We start from the raw sequence: 14152 nt of genomic DNA, 5'->3' as shown, positions 1-14152 counted from the left end.
GGCCACTTACTCAGTGGCTCGGTTTATTATCTGTATAATGGAGATAATTTATCCCAGAGCCAAAGTATATTACTCCTACCTTGGGATGTCATAGGGTCCCAGATGCTCCCAAATCACTGGCTTGTCTGCACTCGTCCCCCAGGTCATTGATAAGAACTCAGGCGGCTGGTGGTACGTGCAGATCGGTGAGAAGGAGGGCTGGGCCCCCGCATCATACATCGATAAGCGCAAGAAGCCCAACCTGAGCCGCCGCACAAGCACGCTGACCCGGCCCAAGGTGCCCCCGCCGGCGCCCCCCAGCAAGCCCAAGGAGGCTGAGGAGGGCCCTACGGGGGCCAGTGAGAGCCAGGACTCCCCACGGAAGCTCAAGTATGAGGAACCTGAGTATGACATCCCTGCGTTCGGCTTTGACTCAGAGCCCGAGCTGAGCGAGGAGCCCGTGGAGGACAGAGCCTCAGGGGAGAGGCGGCCTGCCCAGCCCCACCGGCCCTCGCCGGCCTCTTCTCTGCAGCGGGCCCGCTTCAAGGTGGGTGAGTCTTCTGAGGACGTGGCCCTGGAAGAGGAGACCATCTATGAGAATGAGGGCTTCCGGCCATATGCAGAGGACACCCTGTCAGCCAGAGGCTCCTCTGGGGACAGTGACTCCCCAGGCAGCTCCTCGCTGTCCCTGGCCAGGAAAAACTCCCCCAAATCAGCCTCCCCCAAGTCATCATCACTCCTAAAGCTCAAGGCAGAGAAGAATGCCCAGGCAGAACTGGGGAAGAACCACTCCTCAGCCTCCTTTTCCTCATCCATCACCATCAACACCACTTGCTGCTCCTCCTCTTCCTCCTCCTCCTCTTCCTTGTCCAAAACCAGTGGCGACCTGAAGCCCCGCTCTGCTTCGGACGCAGGCATCCGCGGCACTCCCAAGGTCAGGGCAAAGAAGGATGCTGATGTGAATGCTGGGCTGACCTCCTGTGCCCGGGCCAAGCCATCGGTCCGGCCCAAGCCGTTCCTGAACCGAGCAGAGTCACAGAGCCAAGAGAAGATGGACATCAGCACTTTACGGCGCCAGCTGAGACCCACGGGCCAGCTCCGCGGAGGGCTTAAGGGCTCCAAGAGTGAGGATTCAGAGCTACCCCCGCAGACGGCCTCCGAGGCTCCCGGTGAGGGGTCTAGGCGAGGCTCATCTGACCTCATCACCCTCCCGGCCACCACTCCCCCGTGTCCCACCAAGAAGGAATGGGAAGGGCCAGCCACCTCGTACATGACATGCAGTGCCTACCAGAAGGTCCAGGACTCAGAGATCAGCTTCCCCGCGGGCGTGGAGGTGCAGGTGCTAGAGAAGCAGGAGAGCGGGTGGTGGTACGTGAGGTTTGGGGAGCTGGAGGGCTGGGCTCCTTCCCACTATTTGGTGCTGGATGAGAACGAGCAACCTGACCCCTCTGGCAAAGAGCCGGACGCAGTGCCCACCAAGGGCAGGCAGAACGAAGGCAAGTCAGACAGCCTGGAGAAGATCGAGAGGCGCGTCCAAGCGCTGAACACCGTCAACCAGAGCAAGAAGGCCACGCCCCCCATCCCCTCCAAACCTCCCGGGGGCTTCGGCAAGACCTCAGGCACTCCAGCAGTGAAGATGAGGAACGGGGTGCGGCAGGTGGCGGTCAGGCCCCAGTCGGTGTTTGTGTCCCCACCACCCAAGGACAACAACCTGTCCTGCGCCCTGCGGAGGAATGAGTCACTCACGGCCACCGATGGCCTCCGAGGCGTCCGACGGAACTCCTCCTTTAGCACTGCTCGCTCCGCTGCTGCCGAGGCCAAGGGCCGCCTGGCCGAACGGGCCGCCAGCCAGGGTTCAGACTCACCCCTGCTGCCCGCCCAGCGCAATGGCATCCCCGTGTCCCCCGTGCGCCCCAAGCCCATTGAGAAGTCTCAGTTCATCCACAATAACCTCAAAGACGTGTATGTCTCTATCGCGGACTACGAGGGGGATGAGGAGACAGCAGGCTTCCAGGAGGGAGTGTCCATGGAGGTTCTGGAGAGGAACCCTAATGGCTGGTGGTACTGCCAGATCCTGGATGGTGTGAAGCCCTTCAAAGGCTGGGTGCCTTCCAACTACCTTGAGAAAAAGAACTAGCAGAGGGCCTGGGTTCTTGCAGCCTCAGTGTGCCTCTCTGGCCGCCCACTGGATGAGCGGTGAGACGAACAAAAGGGAAAGGAAAAAACGGGAGGGGTGGGGGGTGGACAACATTCAACCCTACAGAATGGGTGACCTCAAAGATGCCCCCCGTCCAAGCCATCCCACAGCTGGAAAATAGAGGATGGGGGTGCCCACACTGAGTAAGTAAGGGAATGGACCAGGGAGTCCCAGGCCTGGGACCCAGGGCCAAGAAAGCTGAGATCCCCTGTGCACCATGGGGACTTCACCAATGGATTACATGCCATTTGGGACAGGCCATGTGGGAGACCCCAGTTGTGCCTTTGCTACAGATCTGGAAAAGACGTGGTCATGGGGGCCTCCAGTGTCTTGCCCCTGCTTGGCCCAGTTTTGGTTGCTGGCATCGTGCCACTCCAGGTAGCCCTGCTATTGTCCTAAGCTGTATTTGTGAACTGTGCTGGTTTCCCAGGCATTGCCACTGCATACCACAGGTGGGTACATTAGAAGCCACCACTGGCTTTGGGGCTTGGGGGTGTCTTGTGAGCTCAAGCCTGCTCCTGAGCCAGGCCACTGTCACTGTTAGTTGAAGAAAAAGCAGTTCCCAGGTGCCAGCAAGGACCATCTTCCATAGCTGTCACTGTCTTGGCCTTGAGAAGAGAGCCCGCTCTCTGCGGGGCACCCCATGGAGGACACAGTACCAGAGTTTACAGAGGGTGGGCGAAGCCACCGGTCTCTTCATAATCTGCACAGACTATTTTGGGTATTTCCGGGCGGGCAGTTCCTTTGCATGTTTCGGGAGAGGTTTGTTGATTTGGGGCTTATATGTCAGGCCTTTGGTTTGCGTCTTATTTTAGGGGTTGTTTGGGGGCCTGGGTGGTCGGCCTCACACGGGAAGGGGATGGGTAGTGGACGGGGTTTCTGTTGTATCTTGTGGGCGGGTGATTTTGCTTTTGTTTTTGTTTCACATTCTTCCCCCTCCACAAGCCAAAGTTGTTTCATTTGGTTTCCACTGTGTGGACTGTGCTGGAGCTTGGCGCCTGCCAGAAAAATTGGGGGCTAGGCAAGCCCCAGGTTGCAGACATGATGAAGCAGAGAAACTGTTCTTCTGGTTCCTGCACAACCTCAGAGGGGCAAAAGCCCTCCCCAGGAAGGAGGAGGGTGTTCAGGAGCCAGACTTTTGGAGAGAAGGCAGCTCCCAGTCTGCTGGGTGACCGCCATTCTGCATGTGTTCCCCAGCTGGGCAGGGCTGGAAGCCTTACGTATGACGCGTGGAGAAGCAGCCATTGCCCCCACTATGGGCAGAGGGGACCCGGCTGGCCCCTTGGGTCAGACTGGAGCCAGCACCGCCAGCCACCCCCTCTGGCCTGCTGGCAATGCCACAGGTGCCCAAGAAGATGGAGGACCCCTGTGCCAGGAGCCAACCTGGTCTTCCCGAGGGGCAGTGCCCCAGTGAAGACAGAAGTAAGAGAATAAAGTTCCCTGCAGGTCCTCTGTCACCTTTGGGTTGTGTTTTTCAATTGTTGACATTTCAGAGGGGACCCTCCAGAAGCCTAGCCGGCTTCCCCCAAGGACTCCCCCTTCGCTGGGAGTGGATTTCCACACGTGCCTTTGATTTTGGACAGATCGGGCCTCACAGCCACCGATTCAGCTGCCAGGGTCCCTGGACTGGGGGTTCGTGTTTTCTATAGAGGAGGAAAGGCCCTCCCTCACCCTACTCCCCACCCAGGCAGGGCAGCATGGGACCCAGCGTCTCAGTGCCTTCAAAACCCACCCCCACCCCTACCCTACCACACCCCATCCCAGAGGCCTTGCCTGGGCAACCCCGAGCCCCTGTCCTTCGCCATACACTGATACCTGGCAGCTAGAGCAAATGGCTCGTGTTCTTTGTTGAAGGCCTGTGGTGAGACTGTTTTGTTTCCTTTTGTTTTGTGAGTTTGTTTAAAATTGAAATTAGTTATTTTCTTCTGCTGGACAGTATTAAATAGAGCAGGATGTTGAGTTAATCTGCTAGACTGCAGTACTAATGGTAGTGTTTAGTGTCTTCATATTAATATTATTTGTACTTATTTGAACAATAATGATAAAGAAGTGGTTCATTATTTTTTAATTAATGCACTTTAAATAAGGTAGAATGGAAAAAACCCAGAGAGCAAAGTGCATTACTTAAAGATGCAGTATATACTTTTCTCATTTTTAAACAGCACATATTTATTAAGAGAAAAAAAGTAATTTATGACTATTTAAAATAAAATTTAAAAGTAGAGTGACTGTCAGGTAAAGAACCTTCAATGTAGCTATCTTCCAGGGGGAGGGCCCTGCAGCCTCGCTCCTCAGATGTCTGCACTGAGCCAGTTCAGTCACTAGTGCGCCAGCCAGGCCAGGAGGGAGTGCAGAGCGTGTCTGCCGAGCACAGAGCATCTCAGTTGGACTGGACCACAGTGCTCCCCAAAGCCTGCCTTTCCTGCCCTTCCCCACCACCTGCACTGCCCCCCACATCCTCCCAGCTCCCCCAAGGACCTCCTCTCCTTGATCCCCAGTGCTGTAAGTGATAGTCATTAAAAGGCAGAACTGAAAGAGACCTCAGAGGTCACTCTATCCCATCCCTTCCTGTTACTGCGGCCCAAGGACAGGAAATGACTTTTCCAAAATCCCACAGCTAGTTAATGGCAGATCTCCCCACTACATTAATTCCGTGCTCCTCTTCACCGCCATTATAGTTTATTGTGTGGTCATGTTTACACTGTGACATCCAGCCCCAAGGATGGCTGGGAGTTGCTCAGGCATCCAGGAAAAGTGGGGAATGCTGCCACCTGGTGACAGCATGTAGATTTGGGCAGTGAACAGGGATTGCCATGCCCCAGTCTTCGCACCTCGCCCCCTCACCCCCTAACTCACAGCAAAAACGCTGCAAACCCAAAGAGAATATTAATACTTGAAGCAAGAAGGGTGCATGCCAGTCCTTCTCAGACATGGCCAGGGGATACCAGGCCTTGTGCCCCTGGACTCCTAGCCCTAGCCAGGGCAAGAGGGCCTTTCCCTAGAGCTACTGAGCTGCTTTGTGATGCTGAAGGATACTGCCGGCAGCAGGCAGAGGAGGGAGGGGGCCTAGGGCTCTGACCCATCTGGAGGAAAACCAGATCGGACTAAAAAAGGAAAAAGAAAAACAAAATCTCCGCAGTGTCCAAACCTAGTTTCCCATGAGTTGCGATTGAAAATGTGAAATGACACTGTATTGCTGTATACTGCAACTTTAACCATAATGAGCCCTTCTGAGGTCATTATTGAGGTTCATATAATGCCCGAAGATGCAGCATTTGGTGCTTTGTTTTCCTTTCCATTTCAAGACCTTTTTCTTGTACTTCAGGGGGGGAAAAAACGTCATCTCCTCCCACCTCATCCCTCTTTGTGACAGCAGGCCTGGCTGTGTTGCCTCTCTCCTCCTCACTATTCTCACCAGGCCATGGGACTTTGGGGGCAGTGAGAGAGAGCTGGAAAGGGGCAACCCTGAGCAGCAGGTGTGCCCCACGCCCTGTGGGTTTCCCCTACATCCAGTGGCTGTAGACCGGCTGTCTTGCCAGGCCTCAGCCCCGTCTACCCCCAGCCTGGCCCCAAAGGTTTCTCTTTCTTCCTCCTTGATTTTCCATCTTGACGAAGGCATTATATAGAATCATTGTAATCACTTTCAGATGTTAGAGCAGCATATTTTACAGGCATTTATATCCATTGCTTTCCCCAGCAAGGCATGTTACTACTTTTATCATCTAAGGAAAAAAGACAAGGGAATTTCAGTCAGGCATTATTTTCCTATTACTAGTGTTTGCAGAATAGGTATAGGACTATTTAAGTTTAGACCTTGGTTTGGTAGTTTTTGTTTTCAGGGGGAAAAAGATAAAAATAACCCCTATTTTTCCTGTTATTGTATTTAACTAATATATTATTTCTTTAAGGTTACTCACTTCCCCTACCCCCTCCAAATACCTTGCATTCTCAATCAAAAATGGAAACAATCTGAGAGACAGGAAAAGTGCAATATTACCAAGATGGATGCCAGGGCTCATTGGGGACAATGGAGGGAATACCAGTGGTGCTCAGGCAGCAAGAGGCAGGGAGCGAGCTGCTGAAGGAATCCTAGCTGTGGAACAGGTGGGTGGGTTGGTGGAGTTTGATCTGGTAGCGTGCTCCTCTCCCCCTTCCTTGGGAAGATGATGGGGTCCCTGCCAGATCCACCCAGCAGAAAGGGATTCAGGCATGGGGCCCCTGACCTCTGGGGCCCCTGACCTCTGGGGCCCCAGCCCTGGAGCAGAGTCAGGCCCTCAGGAACTGTTCCTTGTTTTGATTTCTGTTGTGGTGCAGCCAGCTGCTCAGCCCTGGCCTAAAAATGACTCCCAGCAGCCCTCTCTCACCCCAGTGTCCTGATGTTTGGAGCTGTGATCCTTCTGGTGTAATGTTTGAATCTTTCTAAAACTGGGTGCCCTCAGTTCAGTTTCTAGGCAGGAAGCCTAGACGTCACCAAATCTTGGGGGGGATGTGAGAACCTTGATCCGTGCACACCCTAGTGAGACACCAATGGGCAGCCTGGGCTGTCCATTCATCTCAGCGACTTCAGCCTGAGGAGTGAGCCCTGCCTGTGCTCCGCACCCAGACGGTCCATACAAATTCTGCTCCAGGAAGAGTTCGGGGGTCTATTCAAGTTTCTCTGCAGACAGAACTTCCCACAACAAGTACCAATCTGGCCTCCTTCCTCAGCACCGGTAGAGAAAGCAGCAGAATGGGAAGTTTCCTCTGGGTTTGAGCCTCAGAGCTCTGCCCCTCAAGGTGACAGGGACGTCCCTGTGGCTTGTTCCCTCCACCTCCAGTACTGTATGCTTGCTGCTCCAACCCCCATTTGGTGAATTTCTGCACAGACACGGATCTCTGTGCCCCGGAGTGGGACTGTGCCCTGTGCGGGACTCTCCCTTGGCTTATATCCATCTAGATATTCAGTCTTTGAGAATCTCAATGCAGAGCTCTCTGGGAAGAGAACTGTCCACATTGCTAAATAATTAAGATTCCCTCACTTTTTTGAGGGCCATGTGTCGAGAATGTGTGCGTGTGTGCGTGTGTGTGTGGTGTACGAATGCATGTGTGTGTACGCAAGTGTTGGTAACATCCCACTTGAACTAAATAACATGGGGTTAGAGAAAAAAAAAAAAACCAGGCAAAGCTGTCTCCATTGAACAAGTCCTTGGCAATGGGCAGGTCCCAAGGGACTCACAGCTTCTGGCAGCAAGTGTGTGTGTCATTCACACACATCATTCTGGCTGGAGAGTGCAATGTGTCTTTTTTTTTTTTTCTTTTTGTAGTTATTTTATTAAGTAGTTGGAAATTTCACACTGGCATTAACAGGTCTAGCATAAGCGGCCTAGGCAGTCATCCCAGGCTCCAAAATGAAGATGTGCAAAAGAGATGCCACTGGGTATGCAAACACTGGGTTGGTTCAGTTAGGTCACCCCTACAGATGTGTCATCGAGCAGGCTGACTCCCACCCCTCAGCCATGCCATGGGTATGAGAAGCCCCTTATAATAAAAGCTGCCAGTCCCTTCATCCTTGTTTCAGAGGGTGGGTCAGGTGGTCGGGGTGAGAACTTGCTCTTGGTGCACCCAACAAGACCTGCAGGTGCATATAAGTTTAGTCCCAACTGCAGGGCCAGACTGAACACTTCCTGGGAAGTGTGGAGGGCTCTGCTAGACCTTCATGAGTTTCTGGCTAAATCATCATCCCTGTTTGGTGCAGTCTCATGTCTCTGTGGTTCCCAAGGTGCATGATCAGAGCCAGTGAGAAGACAGGCGTGTGACCCACAGCTTTGGGGAAAAACAGCCCCACTGTTAACTTCTCTCCTGCAAACCTGGGTCCCCAGGCCATAAGGTGGGCACACTGGTGCTTACAGACTGGGTGGAGGGCTCTACCTTCCAAGGCCTTGATCCCAGCCTGTCTATAAGGTTGGGATTAGCACGCAATCCCCCTTCCCCAATCCTGTCTTTTTAAAATCTCAAGTTTGCAATTAACCTTGACAATCAACACCCTCTCCTACTGCAGTCCTAGAACTCAGTGGCCTTAGAGAATGGGGATCCCTGCACTGAAGGTCCCTGCCTTGCTCCCAGTTCCATCCTGGCCAATAAGCTGAACCTCAAGAGGTGAAAGAGAAAAAGGGAGGGAGGGAGGAAGAATTATTTAGAGCAAAAGGAAGGCTCGAGCACGTTAGAGGCAAGTGAGAGGCACGTTGGTGAGAAGAGCGTGTGCATGTTTGGGGTAGCTGGGGCCTACTGCCCTTCACTAGGAAAGGCGGCTTCCAGAAGAGGATGTCTTCTAGAAAGAAATGTTGTGTGAAGGCTGAAAAGGGGTTTGGAGTTTTGTCTTTGTTGATTAGAAAGTAAGAAGAAGTCATCTCTGAGTGTTTCAGGAAGAAGAGAGCAGGTAGAAAGGGAATTTAGTGATTCAACGCCCAAGGGTCCAGCCACAGCAGGTTGGAAAATCCTCCAAATTTGGCCACAGAAGCTGGCTAGAAAAAAACTGCCACTCATTGGGCCACATGCTGGGTCCCCATCGGTTCTCAATGAATGGTCACTGATTTACTTAGCAGAGAGGGGAAGTCACCAGCCACAAACCAATCTTGGAGTTTGCAGGCCCTGATTCCAGAATACATGCATCCAGCTCCCGGTTCTCAGCTGGTTTTGCCCACTTCCCTTTGACTGTCCAATCCAAAGCTAGCCTCTCAAGTTGTATAGCTCAAAGACCAGTGACCACAATGGGTCATACAGTAGGGACCCACCTCCACAAATTAGAACCAGGGTTCAGACTCTATTGGGCACATCTGGGAGGAAGGCAACCTCCTTTGTCATCCTATTGGTACCAGTCATTCTCAAGTATCTCTGACACCTGTGGTGGTTCAGTTTGCTGAGCCTGCCACCTGGTATGAATTAGACTGGGTATGATGAACATCCATCCATGGATATACCCTGCCGTTTTGCAGTGCCTTATAACCAAGGCACACTCCCCATATGAGTTTACTGCAGAGAGAGAACAGCAAAACAGCCACCCTTCTTGAATTTACAACTCATTATCTGCAACAGGTTTTCTTTAAATCCAGGACACAGGATGGGAAATGGGTTTCCCGGCCAGGTACTCAGAGGTCTGCAGGAAGTGACTCCGGGGCAAGGCAGACTTCAGTAATCCCTGAAGCGTGAGCATATGGACTGCATGGCTGGGTGGGGACTGGTGGACGTCTCTGGAGCTCCAGAACCTTGGAGAATTCCTCATGGAATTCCCCTCCCAGCTCTTAGTGGGCTCTGTGGGGTGAGGAGGAGCCCTTCCTCCAGGTTTTCCTTCTTTCCTCCTCAGCAGAGAAACTGGAGAAAGGACATTAAACTCAGTGCAGTCAATTTGAGTGCTGAACTATTTCCAGAATCAATGGTGGTGCTAAACGATCTCCATGTTTCTAACATTTTTAATAGTGGAGTTGGTTTGTTTTTAATCTCATCACAAAAATGCAGTGCCCTTGGGGAAGGGACCAGCCCCTTGGCCTGCCACTTTCCAGGTGTCCCTTATCACTTTGACAGGACTCTTTGGTCTGCAGAAAATGCTCTGTCTTGGCATGCTTCTAGACTAAGATTTGGGTTTTGTTTTGTATTTTGTTTATGTTTACATGCATCTTATATTTCCCTGAAAACTAAATAAAGTTTTGGGCCTTTTTAACCAAACAGAATCACCTCTTAATTCTCCCTGTCACCAAAAAAAGCCCATCCAGCTGAATAGCAGATGTCCCATTATCTCAAATTGCAAGGTGGACTCCAGGATCCCAGGGCCCTCTGAAAGAAAGGACAGTGGAGGGTGGGGGCAGGTAGGTAAGCTCTCGCTTTTTTTTTTTTTTTTTTAAACGGGGTCTCACCCTGTTACCCAGGCTGGAGTGCAGTAGCATGATCATAGGTCACTGAAACCTCAACCTCCTGGACTCAAGCAATCCTCCCACCTCAGCCTCCCGAGTAGTTGGGACTATAGGCGCACCACCATGCCCAGATGATTTTTCTATTATTTGTAGAGACAGGTTCTTGCTATGTTGCCAGGGCTGGTCTCAAGCTCCTGGGCTCGAGCAGTCCTTCTGCCTCAGCCTCCCAAAGTGCTAGGATTACAGACATGAGCCAGCTCTCACTCTTGCTGAGAATCATGGTCAAGCTCCTCCAGCCTCTTCCCCATTTTGGGAGGCTTTCTGGGCAATGGCCAAGGCTTTGAAAGATGCAGATCTTGGGGCCAAGGACCCACATCCAGCAGGCCTAGCTGCCCCTTTAGCACGGCCCCCGACCCTCTCCTGCTTTTGCTGGACCCCAGTAAGCAGGACCGGGTAGCCCTGATGGTAGGAACAGGCCATGGCTGTGCAAGGCCATGCAGAGGCTGGGTAGCCTGAGCATCCTCCCGGGGATAGGATGGACAGGCAGGTATCCCACACGCCTCTGAGGCCTGGCGCTGCCAAACGAGCTCAATTCCAACACTGTGCCTAGACCTTGGGGCCAGTCTGGCTGCCTCCTCCCCACCACCCCTCTCCCCTCAGCCTTCCCCACCACTCGGCTCACTCGGCGCACCTAGAACACTTCTTTAAAGGACTCTATCCAGAGGCTTCCCTTTTCTCCTCAGTGGCACCACCCTTTTGGTATAGGCCTCTGCACCCACCAGTGGGAACACAGCTGAGCTCCCTCCAGATGTGGGGGTCTGAGCCTGGGGAGAGGGGTGGAAGCCTCGTTCCTGGGGAGCTCAGAGCACAGCCCCTGATGACCTGAGTCGACCACTTGTCATCCTCCCATTAGCCCCTAGGTGGCACTGTGCACCACCCCCCACAAGCAGCAGATTTGAGCCCTGCTCAGCCTTAACGGAAAGCCAAGCTTCCTCGTGGAATCCCAGGGCACCTTTCCCACCACACCCTGCTTCTCACAGATGCAGTGGCCTCTCCCAATTTACAAGGCTCACCTGGCATTCTAGCCCCAAGTCACACTCCAGCCCCTGACTCCAGGGAGTCTTCCCTGATTGTCCCAGCCAACCTTGAAGCCTCAGAGGCCTGCAATTACCCCTGAGGGAAGGGCCACAACTCCTGATGACTCCCCTAGTACCCAGGACACCAGCCCTCCCACACCCCAGCCTGTCCCCACATGTGCACACACACGCTGGCCCTCCTTCCCCAGTGCTCCGCGCACAGCACAGCCCTCAGGCTGGTACAAAATCACCTTTATTCACAATCACAGCGACCCGAGTGCACAAGGGAAGCAGCAGCCACCCCTGCACTGACAGAGGTAATGAGATGATGGCTTCCTCTCCCCAACCCTCAGCCTCTGGGATCCCTGGCTGGGGGGCCCGCTAGCCAGCCCCCGCTCCCTCCCACAAAAGGGGTCTCCCATGGTCAGTGACTGGGTAGTGGAGACCCATAGTGGGACGGTGACTTCCACAAAGGCCCAGCCTGAGGTCCTGGCACACCACCCCATGGCAGCCCTCACGGAAGAACTCCCGACAGTCACACAGAAAGCCTGCCCCTCTCTCCCCAAACCACCATTTTGCAAAAGTAGAAGCCGGGGCTCCAGGGGGCTACGACTCAGCCAGGGACACACAGCTGGTTAGTGGCCAGGACTAAAACCCATGCCCTGCCTGCCACACAGAGGAGCAGTCTCTGATGGATGCAAAAAAACAAAAACAAAAAGCCATCTGAGGGGGCAGAGGGCTGGGAGGCTGGGAGAGCCCAGGCCAGGGCAGGCAGGGCTGAGAGGACCAACCTCAGCAGGTGGGGCGCTCCCTCCCCAGAACTTAGAATGAGAACCTGGAGGTGTGAGAGGCAGCCCCTGCCTCATCTTCCCTACGAACAGGCTCCCTGTCCTGCCATCACAAGGTCCCCCTGTCCTGTTCCTGGCCCACACTGGGAACACTAGCCCTCCTGGAAGTTTGATGTCCTTATGGACGGGGGACCTCCTGGGCCACCTGACGTACCTGAGTCAACCATGATCACCCAGCTCTGGCTCAGGAGGAAGGGTGCTCTGTGGCTCTGGGTGACCACCAGCCCCACGGCACTAAGGAGGATCGGTTTGCCTCTCTGTAAAATGGACACTGTTTGCCAAAAGGCCTCCCAATTTAGCTCCTCCTTATGGAGTTCCAATTCATGATTGGCAGGGCTGGGTATGAGCTTTGTGGCTGGAGTCGGGGGAAGATACTGAGTGATGACTGCCTCAGCCGCACCCTTTCCCAGGTACCCCATATATAAGGGCAGTATTTCTAGGGGCCCAGAGGATGGGAACTCACCTACAAACCAAAAAAAAAAAAAAAAAAAAAAAACCCAAACCACAAACCAAATAAATAAATTAATTAAACTGAGGAAAAGGGCTGGTCTTGGCCCAGGGAACGCACACCTCCCCAACCTGGGGCCCTGGCCCATACCAGGCCTGCCGCAGGCTCTATCAGCCCAGGCCCTGGACAGCACAAGATGTGGGGAAAAGGTCTGAGAGGGTAGCTGCAAACCTGTTCTCAGGGACCATGGCAGAAGACCAACCCTTTTCCCCAGCCCATACCGAAGGGCTACCCCTGGGCAGCGGCATCCAGCGAGATGATTGGGGCAGGAAGGCTATAGCCAGGACAGGGTCCTCCCCTTCTCAGCCAGGGGCCCAGAACCTGGAGCCCTCTGCAGCCTGTCCATGTGCCCATCGGGCAGTGGGAGAGAGACATGGCATGAGGCTGCAGCCTGCCCAGGACAGGAGGCATCTACCAGCCTCTCACCCCCAGCTGCCATGCCCATTGGGCAGGGAACGAGGAAAGAGAAAGTAGGCATAGGTCAGAGAGGGAGACAGCAGCTCAGAAGCGGCCTGCCCAGGGCGGTTGTTGAGCAGGCTGTACACTCCTCAAGGGCAGATGGCTGAGGGGGCAAATGAGCCTAAAACTCAGTCCACACTGCACTAGCCAGGCCACATGCCCTGGCTCAGGGCTACAGCTGCCCAGAGGAAGGTACAAGTTTTCTAATCTCACAAAGGTGCCACATGGACTACAGACACCTCCTAGAAACCTGCCCAGATGGGGACAGATTAGGGCAGGCTGAGATCCCAATTGCCCTCAGCATGCAGAGAACAGCTGGGTGCAGAGAAGGGAGAGACAGGGAGAGGGCGGCCTCCTCTCCTCCCCTCCTTCTGCCTGGCGATTTGCCTCTGCCCCCTCCCTGCCTGATACCCCCCTCTCCCCAAACCTTCAAGGGCCTCAGTTTCCCATGTTTAATGGAGGAGGAAAAGTTTCCAAAATGAGGAAGAGAAGGGTCCCCACTGGCTTGTTCCTCAGCTGGGGCTGGGCTGAAGCCCGAGGAGATGGGTGTGCGGGGTGGGCCACCGCAACGGGCTAGGAGCTGCGGTAGGTCTTGATGATGTCCTTGATGGGGCGGCGGCAGATGGGGCAGCAGGCGTGCAGAGCCTTCTTGAGGCGCAGGCCACAGGCGTAGCAGAGGCACATGTGGCCACATGTGTAGATGACCGTGTCCACCGCGTGTTCATAGCAAATGGTGCACTCATCGCTCCACTGGCCCAGACCTGGGGTCACTGGCGACTCAGGCAGGCTCACTGGCGAGTTGGGGGCTGTCCCTGAGGACAAGGGGGCACCAGTCAGGAGGAGACATGGCCCAACCTGGCACTGGATTCATGGGAAGAGAGCTCCCCGGCCTCGTGTCCCCCTCCATTTATCAGGATCTGCCTGTTCACCCTGACAACCCAACTTCCAGGGCACAAGGGAAGAGGCTGAGCTCTGAGCAACCCCACTTCTGACCCACTCCACCCCCAGATGAGGGGAGAGTGGCTAGGAGGCAGTGAGAGAAAATACGGCAAGATGGAGAAAGGAAAGGGTCCCGAATCGTTTAAGGTAGGTCCCTCCTAAGCTACCCTTTGGCACTGCCGAGCTAGGGGACAGAAGGGGATGACCCCAGAAATCACCCCGCAACAAAGGTTCACTGAGCCCAGCTCCGGCTCCTCTCCACT

At 54.2% G+C, this 14152-nt stretch overlaps 2 protein-coding genes across 4 annotated transcripts in view; one reads left to right on the top strand and one right to left on the bottom strand.

Moving 5' to 3' along the window:
- Window positions 1-9871, top strand: part of SH3PXD2A (SH3 and PX domains 2A) — a 275849-nt gene extending 265978 nt beyond the window's left edge. For all 3 annotated transcript variants that reach the window (XM_011977504.1, XM_011977505.1, XM_011977506.1), the window contains one exon: window positions 143-9871. In XM_011977504.1, the coding sequence (XP_011832894.1) occupies window positions 143-2116 (1974 nt within the window). In that variant the 3' untranslated portion in view covers window positions 2117-9871. The remainder of the gene's footprint in view (window positions 1-142) is intronic.
- The window catches only part of NEURL1 (neuralized E3 ubiquitin protein ligase 1), a 99446-nt gene continuing 92773 nt past the window's right edge, over window positions 7480-14152 (bottom strand). The window contains exon 6 of the mRNA XM_011977507.1: window positions 7480-13762. Coding sequence (XP_011832897.1) covers window positions 13524-13762 — 239 coding nt within the window. The 3' untranslated portion in view covers window positions 7480-13523. The remainder of the gene's footprint in view (window positions 13763-14152) is intronic.

The sequence above is a fragment of the Mandrillus leucophaeus genome, unplaced genomic scaffold (genome assembly GCF_000951045.1).
Source record: "Mandrillus leucophaeus isolate KB7577 unplaced genomic scaffold, Mleu.le_1.0 Scaffold18, whole genome shotgun sequence".
NCBI classification, from domain to species: Eukaryota; Metazoa; Chordata; class Mammalia; order Primates; family Cercopithecidae; genus Mandrillus; species Mandrillus leucophaeus.
The sequence above is the reverse complement of the archived record's forward strand: the minus strand, read 5'-3'. Positions and strand labels throughout refer to the sequence as shown.